Source organism: Syngnathoides biaculeatus, chromosome 13 (assembly GCF_019802595.1).
Source record: "Syngnathoides biaculeatus isolate LvHL_M chromosome 13, ASM1980259v1, whole genome shotgun sequence".
Lineage (NCBI taxonomy): Eukaryota > Metazoa > Chordata > Actinopteri > Syngnathiformes > Syngnathidae > Syngnathoides > Syngnathoides biaculeatus.
Window position 1 is genome coordinate 3,032,256 of NC_084652.1, and position 13,664 is coordinate 3,045,919.

Genomic DNA, 13,664 nt, shown 5'->3' on the forward strand with positions numbered 1-13,664 from the left:
GGGTAAGTTTGACTTCCTGCCTGCAGGAGGAGCCAGGGAGCCAAACGTAATCCTGTCGGACATGTTTGGTGACGCGTTTGCTCGACGTTCCGTCGTCACCTCGCAAATCGAATATTGAATCGATTTGTGATCTTCCCGTCACGACAACCTCAAATGCCATTTGCACAAACTATGAATGATCATGTTCAACGGTCTGCCACGAGAATTATTATTCGACTTTAAATGAGCATTTTGCTCAATTATCTTGGCCCAGTGTCAGGGGGGGATGAGCAGTCCCAGTTCTGTGGACAGGGGTTCAAATCCCGACCTCACCTTTGTGGAGTTTGCATGTTTCTGCACAACTTTTCTCCTGGCAGTCCAGTTTCCTCCCAGATGCCAAAAACACGCATCGATTGGAGACTCTAAATTGTCCGTAGGTGTGATTGTGAGTGCGACTGTCGTCTGTCTCGATGTGCCCTGCGATCGGCTGGCGACCAGTTCAGGGTGCGCCCCGCCTCCTGCCCGTTGACAGCTGGTATAGGCTGCAGCACTCCCCGCGACCCTCGTGAGGATAAGCGGTAAAGCAAATGGATGGAAGGATACATATTTTACAATTTTTTGACGATTAGACTTTCTCTACGTAGACTCCCTCGTGGGGTTTTCTCTGTTGCGCTTGTGCGAAATTTTCCAATCGAAGATTCTAGTTTTTCCATATCTGCGTGGATGGTCGACAGTCTGCATTAGACCCGCGATGGGCTGGCGACCGGTCCAGGGTGTACCCCGTCAACTGGGGAGGACTCCAACTCACCTCTAAGCCCTAATTAGGACAAGCACCGTGGTTCTTGGATCGGTTCCACTCCAACTAAATTGATGTCATGACCCATATTAAGAGAAATCCACTCTGCCGTTTGTATTTTCACAAATATTGTCCTCCCTGGAGATTGATGCGTTCTCACTTGAGTGTCAAAAGTGGCCCGAGGCTGCGACATTTTCCGGGCGCGGACCTTTGGACCGCTCGTCGCATTCCACGCGGCTCGCGGTATCGGGGGCCCGGCACCGATAAAGAATCCGGCGCGCGTCCGCCGACGGTGTCGTTTCGGTAGGAGCGGCACGGAGGAAGTCAAGTGACGTAATTGTGCTTTTTAAAAGGAACTCTTGCTGCCTGTGTATGTTGCATGCGCGGGCCAGAAAAAATGAAAAAGAAAAAACGTTGAGTCATTTACTGTTGGAGTGACACAAAGGAGAACGGATGGTTTTGCTGATTAAGAAACAAACAAACAAAAAAAGTTATGACAAGTCGATGATAAAAATCGGCCCATTGTGCGAGGGATCCGTCCGACGAACGTTAAAAATGACTCACTTTGTCTGACGGCGTGTCAGCAAAGGAGTGTCTGTCGGCTCCGGCGAGTGCAAAGCCTCCGACGCGCAACGTTAGCAGCGAGCGTGTACATTCGCCGTCATAAATTCAGAAATAAATCTCCTCGATTGGCGGGAATTCAAAATGGAGGCGGTGGTGGGCTTCGTCTTGGGCTGCTCAGCAGCACTTGCGTCTGGAGACAAACGAGCGTTCGCGCCCACCGTGGCGCCATTTGCAAAACTCCATTTTGGCCCGTTTCGCAAACAAAGGTTCGGTTGAAAGTGGTCCAGGTCCAAACACGCGGTCAAATGGTTCAACATTTCATGCAAAATGATAAACGACATGAGCGTGCAGAGGTACTGGCACTCCAGCTAAAGCTAAAGACGGGTTGAGTTCTGTAACGGACCGCCGCCGATATGTCAAAAGTCAAACGAAATCACAATTTCGAACGATATTTGTCGGAAAAATGTGTTTTCTCCATTCATTTCTGCAATTAATTAAAAGCAACGTGGAGTTCGGCCACTCTCGTTCTCAGGGGTTCAACGAACTGATTGGGAATGTTTTGGGAATGGGGGTGGGGGCGAGGGGGGGGGGGGCGACCTCCCAACCTACAACCTCTTGCTGGCTACATTCTTTTATTTTTATATATTTATTGAATTCACGATACGATGGCGTCTCTCTTCTCCCTCACATACATCGTCCAAAAAAGTTAAAACAAAAGGTTTATAAAGCCATTCTGGTTCAAATGTGTGCATTATGTTTTTAGTACATATTTATATTTATATATATATATATATATATTTTTTTTTTAAGACTATAACGCTCAAAAAGGCAAAGTTGTACCATCTTGTTTACTTAATCAACCGGCCTGTCGTATTTGAGTAATTTAGTTGAAACGTACGTTTTATTCATTTCCTTTATTCATTTGATTAGTTGATTGATTTGCTCTAAATGAAAAAAAATAATATCTTGGTGAAATTAGATTTTCATGTGCATTCAACATGAAATATTTTGTAAAATAATTTGCTTGGTATTTAGAGTCAAACTAATTATAAATAGAAATGGGTGATTAATGAAGGAATTTATGTATTTATACTTACAGAATTAACGATCTCTGGACCAAATAAAATGTTGCAGAGAGAAAAATCTGATACTTTCAGAAAATGATACTCTGGACTCAAAATGTTCAATTATATTAAAGCTGTTGCAAATTTGCATATATTATACATCTTGCAAATATTAGATACATTTTTGTCCTTTTCTATTATTTTTTTTTTAATCAAAATTTTGATTGCTCCGCCCATTTAAAAAATGTGGCCCTCGAGCTCAGGTGCGGTTTTTTTTTAACTAAAAGTACGGTGGCCCAGAAGTGCAAAATTGTGTAACGCTAACATTTCGCCATTGTTTTTTTTACCCTCCAGGCCACCGTATAAAAGATCGAATTATTATGAATGTTACACTTTATAGAGGAAATACGTGTCGTATCGCCGAGTCTCCATTGGAGAATCCCCAAATTAAATTTGCGCCGTCAAGTGTGCAGTACAGGTGGCCACTTTGCTTGAATGACCGGAAGTTCCGGAAGTTCGCCCCGGTGCGAAACCTTCGACCCGAAGCGCAAATTTTAAGCATCATCACTGCAAACCCACGAGGAAGGCTGACCTGCATGCGTCCAAGCCTTCATATTTGATTTTCCCAAATTTTGCCGAGTTACCGGAATCGTTTCCATTTGTGCCTTAAGCGGAAATTGGTGCGAAAAAGTGGTTGACCTGTCGCGCGACCCCCCCCCCCCCGCGCTTTTTTTTTATTTTATTTTTTTTATAATAATAATCTCCTCCCGTTATCAGCAGCGGTTTGGCGGAGGCGGGGGCGGAGAAGGACGGAGGAGGGGGGAGGGACCAGCCCGTCCGGCCGCCCGTTGCACGTACATGTTCTTCCTCGTCGCCCAACGAAGGGTCAAAGTTTGCCAGCAACAATAGACGGAAAATAACGTCCGTCCGTCCCCCCCAAACCCAAACCCAAATCCAAATCCAGGATTATCGTCGTCGTCGTCGTCGTTGTGGTTCCCATGATGAAGACGACGCCTCCGCTGGCGTGCTCCGCGGTCGTCGCTCTGCTCTGCTGCTGCTGGACGGTGAGTCGAAAGTCGCTCCGACGACTAACGGACCTTCCTCAGGTGTGGCCCCGGGCGCGACGGAGGCTTTTCGGGCCCGGGCGAGGCTCCGTCTCGCTCGCGGACAAAAGTTTTCATTTTCACTTTTCATCACGGGTCGTGATTTCATGCTAAAAGTGGATTATCAAAAAGTTTAAAAAAAAAAAGGGGGGGGGGGAGGCGGAGAGATAGCAGTGAAGATCGGAAATGTTCCAACCTAATGAGTAATAATAGTAATACAGATATACTTCCATATTGACAGGTCTTTGCAGTATTTTGACAGATGAAATGATGTAAAAAAAATATCATTGATTTTAAAATACACTACAGTTATCGTTTGAAATTACTACACATCCCAAAACAATTTCAATTTCTTCACTCATTTGACTTTAATGAGTCATGAGATGTACATACGTGTGAATATTGTTACAGTTTTTGCTATTCATTTTATGATAATAATAGACTATGCAGTATTTACAGTACCACCTTATTTATGTTCTTCCGATCATATGAGCTGTGTCGTTCTACTGTTTTTGTTGTCTATATTGTCAAATAAATACATAGTTCACATTTTATTCCCTTTTAATTGCATTGTATTCACGTTTGAAAATAATGGACTATGAGACATAAAAAAATATGTTGACTAAATTAACTAATTAGATGCAATGTTTAAAAAAAAAAAGTCTGAAGAGTTACTTCACATATATTGCATTTAATCATCAATTTAATCACATTGAAGTTGAACATCAAAAACATATCTCGAGGTCGCTCAGGGTTATGATTTTGGGATTCAAACGCGACTCGTCGGGATTCTGTTTGACGGGAAGAAGAAGCGGGCCGCCGGCGTGCGTTCGCGGCCCACCTCTCACGATTGTTTATCTGCAGCTCGCTTCCGCGCGGGCCGAAGGAATCGAACTGCGCAGGCAGAAGAGAGATTGGATCCGTCATCCCAGGCAGCTGAAGGAGAACCACGACTACTCCGGCATTGACATCGGCAGAGTGAGTGCTTTTTTTTTTTTTTTTTGGACCGTCTGGCACGAAAACGCAGCGAGATTGTGAAGTCGAGCCAGGCTGCTCACATTTTTCATTTTTTTTTTTGAAAGTAGGACAACTAAACACATGCGTGAAAAGGAGTTGTGGCACGCTTCCATTACAACTACCGCACCTTTTAATCCGCTCTTTCGACACTCGGTTCTGGGTTTTGGATGTGACCGTAGTTTACTTTCAAACTTTGAATCCTTTTGAAATTGCCGTAACTGGAGCTTAAAATAATCTTTTGTTCTCACGTTTGCGCAGCGCAAACCCATCATCGACAGAGTCAACCAAAATGAAATATGATATACGTCAGTTATGGGCCAGCCTGGACACATATTGTTTAGTGGTAGTAGTTAGCCTTCAGACACAGCCCCCCCCCCCCAAAAAAAAAAAATTAAAATTAAAATAGTGCACCGACTTTCGCAGCTTATCCACTTTACAGTCGCAATCTGTAACGTTGCATCTTAGAAATGCCGCCTGAAAATCAACTTTCTTCGTTATCACGATAATATCGTGTCTAATATTTGGCCAGAAGCTGTTAATGTTCTGTTGCATTAGCGTGTTGGTGCTAACATCCATTCATCCATTTTCTTTGCCGCTTATCCTCACGAGGGTCGCAGGAAGTGCTGGAGCATAGCAAAGCTGTCAACGGGCTGGAGGCGGGGTACACCCTGAACTGGTTGCCAGCCAATCGCAGGGGCACATAGTGACAAACAGTCGCACCCACAATCCCACCTAGGGGCAATTTAAAGCATCCATCCATCCGTTTTCTCGGCGGCTTATCCTCACTAGGGTCGCAGGAAGTGCTAGAGTCTATCCCAGCTGTCAACGGGGAAGATGCAGGGTACACCCCGAACTGGTTGCCGGCCAATCACAGGCCACATTGAGACAAACTGTCGCACCCACAATCACACCTAGGGGTAATTTAGACCATCCATCCATCCATCCATTTTCTCGGCCGCTTATCCTCACGAGGGTCGCAGGAACTGCCGGAGCCTATCCCAGCTGTCAACGGGGGAAGAGGCAGGGTAAGCCCTGAACTGGTTGCCAGCCAATGGCAGGGGCACATCGAGACAAAAAGCCGCACTCGCAATCACACCTTGGGGCAATTTCGAGTGTCCAATTCACGGGAAAAGCCACGCAGGCACGGGGAGATCATGCAAACTCCACACAGGCAGGGCCGGGATTGAACCGGGGACCTCAGAACTGTGAGGCCAACGCTCCACCGTGCCGCCTGGTGCTAACAGGACTCGCTTGTGGTGTTTGCCGCGTAGTGATACATTTTCTCATATCTAAAAATGTGAAAAGCAGCATAACCACTTCACCTCACATTTTCTGACATGATGATGATGATGATGATTGCCGTGGTAACCCTACGTTAATTCCATTTTAGTGATAAGCGGGACCAGCCTGGTGACATCTCGGGTTGCCTAACTTACGACTAGATGCGAACGTTACTTTTCCAAAAAAAAAAAAAAAAAAAGTGTAAGGGATTTGGATTTTGAGCATTCGTTCGTATTTGGGAGAGTCCATTCTAAAATGTTCGACCTTGGCGTCACTTTTGTGTTCGTGTTCCAGATCCGTTCGGATAAAGAGAACTTCACGAGGATTCTGTATTCGCTGAGCGGGCCCGGCGCCGACGAGCCTCCCGTTCGCGTCTTCGGGGTGGACCCGATAACTGGCTTATTGAAGGCCTACAAAGTTTTGGACCGCGAAGAGATCGCCTTTTACGACGTAAGATGGCTGCCGCCCGCCGCGCGGAAGGCCCAAGCGGACGCGTCGTCTTTGTTTCGTTTCAGTTGAAAGGAGTGGCGAAATACGAAGACGGGACTCGTGCCGAAAAGGACGTGGACATCAGAATCTCTGTGGTGGATGAAAACGACAACGCCCCCATAATTAAAGCAAACCAAGCGGGATCCGTCAGTGAATCGTGCGCCGCGGGTATCGGACGACGTCTGTTCGGGTTTACCTTTTTTGGTTTGGGTCTTGGTTTTTGTTCTAATATGGCTCGGCCGTTCCGCAGGCACCGCGGTCATGAGGGTGATCGCCACCGACGCCGATCAAGAGGGGACCCTCCACTCCCACATCTACTACACCATCGTGGAGAGCAGCAGCAGCAGCAGCACCGCCGGCATGTTCTTCATCCACTCTCAGACCGGAGAGGTCTCGGTTCTGAAAAACACGCTGGACCGGGAGGTGAGACGCAAGAAAAACAAATGTCAATGTTGTGTGGATATGACGTCCATATCGATGTTATTTTAGATCCATTGGACCCCAGGCAGTTTTTGCCGAGAAAGAAACTGAAACCTAATCTTGGCTTTTGAAGCTACCGGAAGCCGCGACTTTTTTTTCCCACACGCTTTCAACCCTGCGGTTCATTTGTGCGTTTTTTTTTTTTTTTAACGGCCGCAAGGGGGGCGCTCGAGCGGAAAAGGTAAGAGTGAGACCGGTGGAATGTATGTGCCGAGGGAGTCACTTTTACCTGAGCCTGTTAGCGCTCAGCTCGCGTGTTGCAGCTGTGTTACTGCCGTGTCTCAGTGATGTTTACCGGTTTTATTTTAACCGGACCTGATAGCATTAGCGCGGCATTAGTGCTAGCTTTAGCACAGCGCTAGCACTGTGCTTGGATGTATCTGCTGTGTTACTGGCGTATCTCAGTGACATTTACGGGTAAGTTTTATTTTAACCGGCCCTGTTGACGTTAGTGCGGCGTTAGTGCTAGCTTTAGCACTGTGCTAGTGTGTTGCTGCTGTGTTACTGCCGTGTCTCTGTGATATTTACCAGTAAGTTTTATTTTAACCGGCCCTGATAGCATTAGCGCGGCATTAGTGCTCGCTTGAGCACAGCGCTGGCACTGTGCTTGCGTGTTGCTGCTGTGTTACTGACGTGTCTCAGTGACATTTACGGGTAAGTTTTATTTTAAACTGCCCTGTTAGCATGAGTGCGGCGTTAGTGCTAGCTTTAGCACAGCGCTAGCTCTGTGCTAGCGTGTTGCTGCTGTGTTACTGGCGTGTCTCAGTGATATTTACAGGTAAGTTTTATTTTAACCGGCCCTGTTATAGCTTTAGCACAGCGCTAACGTTAGCACTAGGGTTAGCGCGCCCTAGCATTAGCACTAGTGTTAAACTCTTTCTGTGTACCGTCTTTCTTTGTAAATATCTCGTGTTTCAATGTGGGCACTTGCGGCTTTTACACAGTCGCGGCTCATGGAAGTACCAAATGGTATTTCCTTTACAAATGTACTCCGTGAGGCTTGTAAGCAGGTGCGCTTTGTCGGCCGGGAATTACGGTAGTCACCAAACACATTTCTATTTCAAACCCTTTTCCGCTGGTTTAAATTGAAGCAGAGGATTAAAATGAAGGAAGGTTGACGGTTCCACGATGTCCGTTCCGCACTCTTTCAGACAAAAGATACGTACAAGGTGGTCGTCAGAGCTTCTGACTTGAATGGACAAGCCGGAGGAAATGTAGGAATGGGAGAAATTCAGATCAAAATCCTGGACATAAACGACAACGTACCCACTCTGGAAAAAGAATCGGTACGTCTGGACAGCGTTGATGTTGATTTTTCGAATATTCAGCCCGCTGTTGTGAACAGTACGAGGGCAGCGTGGAGGAGAACACCATCAACGTGGAGGTGCTGAGGATTCAGGCCGTCGACTTGGACTTGAAGTTCACCGACAACTGGCTGGCGGTCTTTCAAATCGTCTCGGGGAACGAAGGGGGATATTTTAGCATCGCCACGGACTCCAAAACCAATCAGGGGATCATCACCATTAAGAAGGTAAGCGAGGAAGCTGTCAAAGACCCAAATGCAATACAAAGAAACCAAATACGCGTACTTGGGTTTACCGAGCCCTCCCGTTTTGAGCGCATTCAAACGTGTTTGAGTGATTTTCTTTTTTCCGTGTGCGGGCGCTTTGCCTGCCTGCGCAGGAACTGGACTACGAGGAGATCAAGTCGCTCAACTTGGCGGTGGCGGTTTCCAACGTGGCCAAGTACAATTTCGGGAGCTCCTCCAGCACCACTTCCATAATCCCAAAGTCGTACTCGGTGAAGATCAACGTGCTGAATCAGAAGGAGGGTCCCCGTTTCCAGCCCTCAGTCAAAGTGGTGACGCTGTCCGAGGACCGCTCGTCCATCTCCGTCAACACCGTCATCGCCACGTACACGGCCATCGACAGCGACACGCACCAGACCGCCGCCAACGTCAGGTACGATATCTTTTTGGTCTGACTGTACATCGCACGCGGCAGGACTGGACCTGCCCCGATTCTTTCAGGTACGTCAAATTGCGCGACGACGACAACTGGCTGATCATTGACGAGAAAACCGCCGAAATCAGGCTGAATAAACTGCCGGACCGAGAGTCCAAATTTTTGATCAATGGGACGTACTACGCCCAAATCATCTGCATTAGCAAGGGTGAGTTTTGTACAACTATCTTGCGCTTTTCTTCGTGTTTTGTGTGGCAGCGCGACGGGCTAGTGGCAAGCACCAATTTTGTTTTGCGTTGATTTGTATGTTTGCCGACGTTGCAGAAGTGTCCTCAAAGACCGCCACGGGGACCATCGCCATTCAGGTCGAGGACTTCAACGATCACTGCCCCACGGTGACCGCCACAAACCACGTCATGTGCTACGGGGAAAACGTCGTCTACGTCACGGCCGTAGACCAAGACAGATTCCCAAATTCGTCGCCGTTTGAGTTTTCTGTGACGTCAACGAGAAGCCAGGGGAAGTGGTCGGTGGAGCATCTCAACGGTAAGAACCCGCGGAACCTTTTCCTGGTACCTTCTCGCTCCCGGACGGCGCTCGTTCGAATCATGTCCGTCCGCTGCCTCTGACTCCAGCGACGACGGCGATCCTGCGGGATCAAGAGCACTTGTGGCCGGGCGTGTACAAAGTGGCCGTCGAGATCAAGGACCAGCAAGGGAAGTCGTGCGGCGACTTCCAGATGCTCGACGTGGTCGTGTGCACGTGCGAGCCGGGCACCAAAACGTGTGGGGCCCGCCTCTCAAAGCGTTCGGATTTTGGTGTTACCGGAATTCTCCTTTTGCTCTTGGGACTACTTCTGCTTCTCCGTGAGTGCGTTTGCCATTATTTATTCTGATAAAAAAAAAATTAATGTTCGAGGGTCAGAAGGTCGTAAAATCTTGATTACCGGTACAGGCAAAATGCAACTTTATGACTTACCATATACAGTAAGTCAACGATAGATGATATTAATGAATAAGCGGTCATAAATCATATTTCCAAGCTCTGAAGCACGATGATGTGTTTTGTTTTAGTGGTGCCTTGCCTGCTGTTGTTCTGCCTGTGCGGCGGCACCGGAGGAGACTTTAAAGCAATTCCATTCGAGACCAAACAGCAGCTGATCTCCTACCACACCGAGTGCCAAGGAGAAGATCGGGTACTTGAATTTTTGTCGCTTCGTCGAGAGAGCTTCATGCCTGACGTTTTGATCCCACAGGACGTCCCCCTCCTCCACGCAACAGATGCTGGACAGACGACCTTGGGGGCAAAGGGATACCTCGGGGGACTGGTCGAGGGGGGCGGCGCGATCATCTGCGGCAACGAAAACTCCGTCCTGACCACCGACAACGTGCACCTGTACAACGAGTACAACCGATTTTGTGGCCGAGGGAAGACGACCGCCGTCGATGGCGGCGTGACGACCGGACAAGGTCACTTCAACCAGTACAGGGGCGGAGCCTATGACGACTTGGCGCTGTCTGACCACTTCTTGGAGGAATACTATTCCAGTGTGAGTATCTAAAACAAAGATGGAGGACCGTTTTTCCCTCTGAGGACAAGATATGAAAGAATATGCTTGTCGTGGTCCACATGGCTGGGAAGACTTTCATGGAGTGACTCTCTGACTGCACCATTTTGATTCTTCGGCAAGCCAAATTTTGCGGGGTTTTAACAAAGAATATTCACCAGGATTAGCAAACGCTTGGATCCCAATGAAAATAATTCTCCTGTATGTATTTTGGGAGTCCCTGATGCTAACCCCTAAAACGTGTTGGACCCAATGTTTCACGAGTTTCCTAGTCACGCAAAACTCTCAGATCCAGATCAAAAGGGCTACATATGAAAACGGTCCCGCCTTCAGGAGATCAAAAGGGTTTGTTTTTCGAGTTGCGTGGTGGGCTGTATACGGCTTGACGATCAAGTTTCACGACCCGATTCTGTTTCTTTGCAGAAGTCCAACCATGCTGCCCAGCAGTCCCAGGAGAAGGATGCCATACTCGTGTACGACTACGAGGGAGGGGAGTCCCTCTCGGGTTCCGTGGGCTGCTGCAGCCTCCACGAGAACGACAACGACCTTTCGTTCCTCGACGACCTGGACCCGAAATTCAAAACCTTGGCTGAGATCTGCAGGGGTTCAGCTCAAGTGGATGCGGGCATACGCACCCTTCCGCCGGCCAGACCGGCGTCTCCTGTCGTGCCCTCCGTTCAGAAGCACGTCCAGACTCACGCTGAAACCGTCAGGGACAGGGACCGCGTCCACGTCGACTCCTTCAACAACTCCAAGGTAACATCCGGAACGTCCACCTTTGTCCAAGAGGGATCAGCCACACTCTCCAAGGTCCACGTCCAAGACAACGTTGTGATTCCCAGTCAAACGCTGCTCGTGCAACAGCCCGCCTTGTACTACGCCGCCACACCCATGTATGTCGTCGAGCCTCAGAACCAAATGGTCCTTGTTGCGGGAGGCGCCCAGCAGGGAGTGGGTCAGGTCGGGGTCACGCAGGGACTGGTTCAAGTCGGTCAGCAGGGAGTGGGTCAGGTTGGGCTCGCGCAAGGACTGGTTCAAGTCGGTCAGCAGGGAGTGGGCCATGTTGGGCTGACGCAAGGCCTGGTTCAAGTCAGTGGCCTCCAAGGATCTCAAGGCATGGTGGTCGTGGACGGGAAAGTAGCGCAAGGAACCTTACCTCGACCAGTAGTGGTAGTGGAGAACGGCTCTACAGTTGGGGGGCACGGTGCAAAAGTTACCCTCGTCCAGACCAGTCAGGGATCTCGGGAGCAAGCAACCTTATCCAGAAAGGTGTTGGTGGTGGACAAGGAGTCCTCGGGCGGGGGTGCACAAGTAGCCTTTGTCCAGGCAGGTCGGGGATCGAGCGAGCAAGGGTTGGAAGTCAGGGGTCAAAGTGCGCAGGCTAAGAGTTTCTCACGGGCTTCTCAAGATTCCGCAGGTTCCAAGGAGGACTTTGCCCTGAGAGCAACACCCAAGTCGCAAGTCGGCCAGAGAGTGGTGGTCCAGCAGCGGAAGAAGGTCTCGGTTACAGAGAGGAACATCGAATCTACGTCTAGAGCTTAAAGAAAAGATTTGCTGTGGGAAACACGTTACTACACGGACTGGGGGGTGTCTTTGATCCAGATCCGATGTTCATATATTGTGGGACTTGAACAAAGTTCTTACATTCTGCCGCTTTTGAATCAGTTTAGAGAAGCGGTACGGAAAATGAATGAATCAAGTGCGAAGCCTTATTTGAACCCTGTTGCTAACTAAAAGCGGTCCAAAATATAAACCAAAAAACATTCTCGGATTTATTGAGATTTGGATTCACACGAGTTCCCCGCGCAGCGTTAAAGACGTTTACGTTCCGCGTTTGGTGACGAGGGCCACGCCCGTGTTGCGCCCACAACCTTTTCTTACGTCTCTCTCTTTGTTTCACTTGACATAAAATGTTTGAAATCACTCCAAAGCAGCCATAAAATAGCGACATTCACCTTTTGCCAAGTCACAACCAAGAGCAGTTTGGAAGTTTTGACGAGAACAGCAAACAATGCGAGGCTTCAGGTACTTTTGCAGGCGGGATTGGCTTTCAAGTAATGCGTCATTTCAAAATGATGTTTCTCTTTTATCCACTCGCAGTGCACAATACCTTAAGTGTTATTCTGACCAATGAGCGGTTAGTAATAGTTTAACTTTAGACATGCCGGGCGCTGACCTTGCTATTATTGAACTTTCGTGATCGTGCAACTAATCGAGGACTGCTCAGATGAGTTCTTGCGCTAAAATGCAGCCACTGAATTAACACATGAAAGCACTTTTGTGAATGTCAACTTTAAAAAAAAAAAAAAATTCTGCAGTTAAACCAGCGTAACGAATGGAGTGTGTTTCATTTTCTTTTGCACTGCTTTCGATATATGTGTGTGTACGGGGGGGACTTCATTGAATTGCTTTTCCTGGCGATGTTAAATATTTCTCCATTTTTTTTTTTTTCCATTGGCTGATATTTTATACAAGTTCTAACTTTTTGAATGTAAATAGTCTACACTGCATGAAAAAGCTGTAAAAGTGTCGTAATAAAACTGAATCGACAGCAGGTTTTCGTCTTTTTTTTTTTTTTTTTTTTCGACACGTAACATAGAAAAGTGGAACTTCAGGGCCAAGAGTTGACCTACGCCGACGGTCAAAAGTGGTGGTCTGGGGCTGCTCGGTAACTTCAGGACCTGGACGACTTGCTGGCTGTAATTGATGCAATCGACTTTCCTGGAAAATCCTGAAGGAGAATATTCAATATGTATGTACGGGGAGTCAGTCCTCGGTCTACGACTGGGATCCGTTCCTACAGTAGCGACTTAACTCGAATTTCGACTTAAGTCGGATTCCGCCATTAAAGTCAGAATTTACATCAAAATACTTTGTATAAAAAAGAAATAACATCGACATAAACAAGATGACGTACCGAGCATGACTGCTGAGAGGTGGATGGAGAAGAAGACGGGGAGGCTGCGCTTAGCTATTGCCAAGGAACCTGGTCCTCAATCCTCTCCACCTCGACAAGTACCAAAGAACCTTGTTTTGTGATCATTGTAAAACCGACGTAGGAACGGAACCCTTGGTGGTGTTGGTGTCTCTCCTTTCTCCGATCGTTTTATGATCTTTAGCTTTGTTTCCATGGTAATGGATTTTCTTATGCCTTCAGAAGTATCACTAAAAAGACTTTGGGGCGATAATGTCTAAAAAGGAGGGCGAAAAATACAAAGATACGCCTGGCGCACAAACACGGACAAGGATTAGCCAGACAAAATGGCGGACGGGGGACGGGCGTTGTGAAGTGGAAATGTTGTAGGTCAAGACCACCTTAACGTGAGGACTCCCTGTATATAATATAATATTCAACTATTG

The 13,664-nt window shown here is 47.8% G+C and overlaps 1 protein-coding gene across 1 annotated transcript; it reads left to right on the forward strand.

The window, feature by feature from the left end:
• The first annotated feature begins 2,699 nt into the window (after positions 1-2,699).
• Positions 2,700-12,858, forward strand: dsg2l (desmoglein 2 like). The gene is made up of 15 exons (XM_061838447.1): positions 2,700-3,083; positions 3,181-3,467; positions 4,371-4,484; positions 6,099-6,254; positions 6,320-6,461; positions 6,544-6,716; positions 7,925-8,059; positions 8,119-8,304; positions 8,457-8,734; positions 8,803-8,945; positions 9,062-9,283; positions 9,373-9,603; positions 9,811-9,932; positions 9,993-10,286; positions 10,728-12,858. The coding sequence occupies exons 2-15, from the start codon at positions 3,402-3,404 to the stop codon at positions 11,844-11,846; spliced, it is 3,381 nt and encodes a 1,126-aa protein (XP_061694431.1). The 5' UTR covers positions 2,700-3,083; positions 3,181-3,401; the 3' UTR covers positions 11,847-12,858.
• The last annotated feature ends 806 nt before the right edge of the window (positions 12,859-13,664 follow it).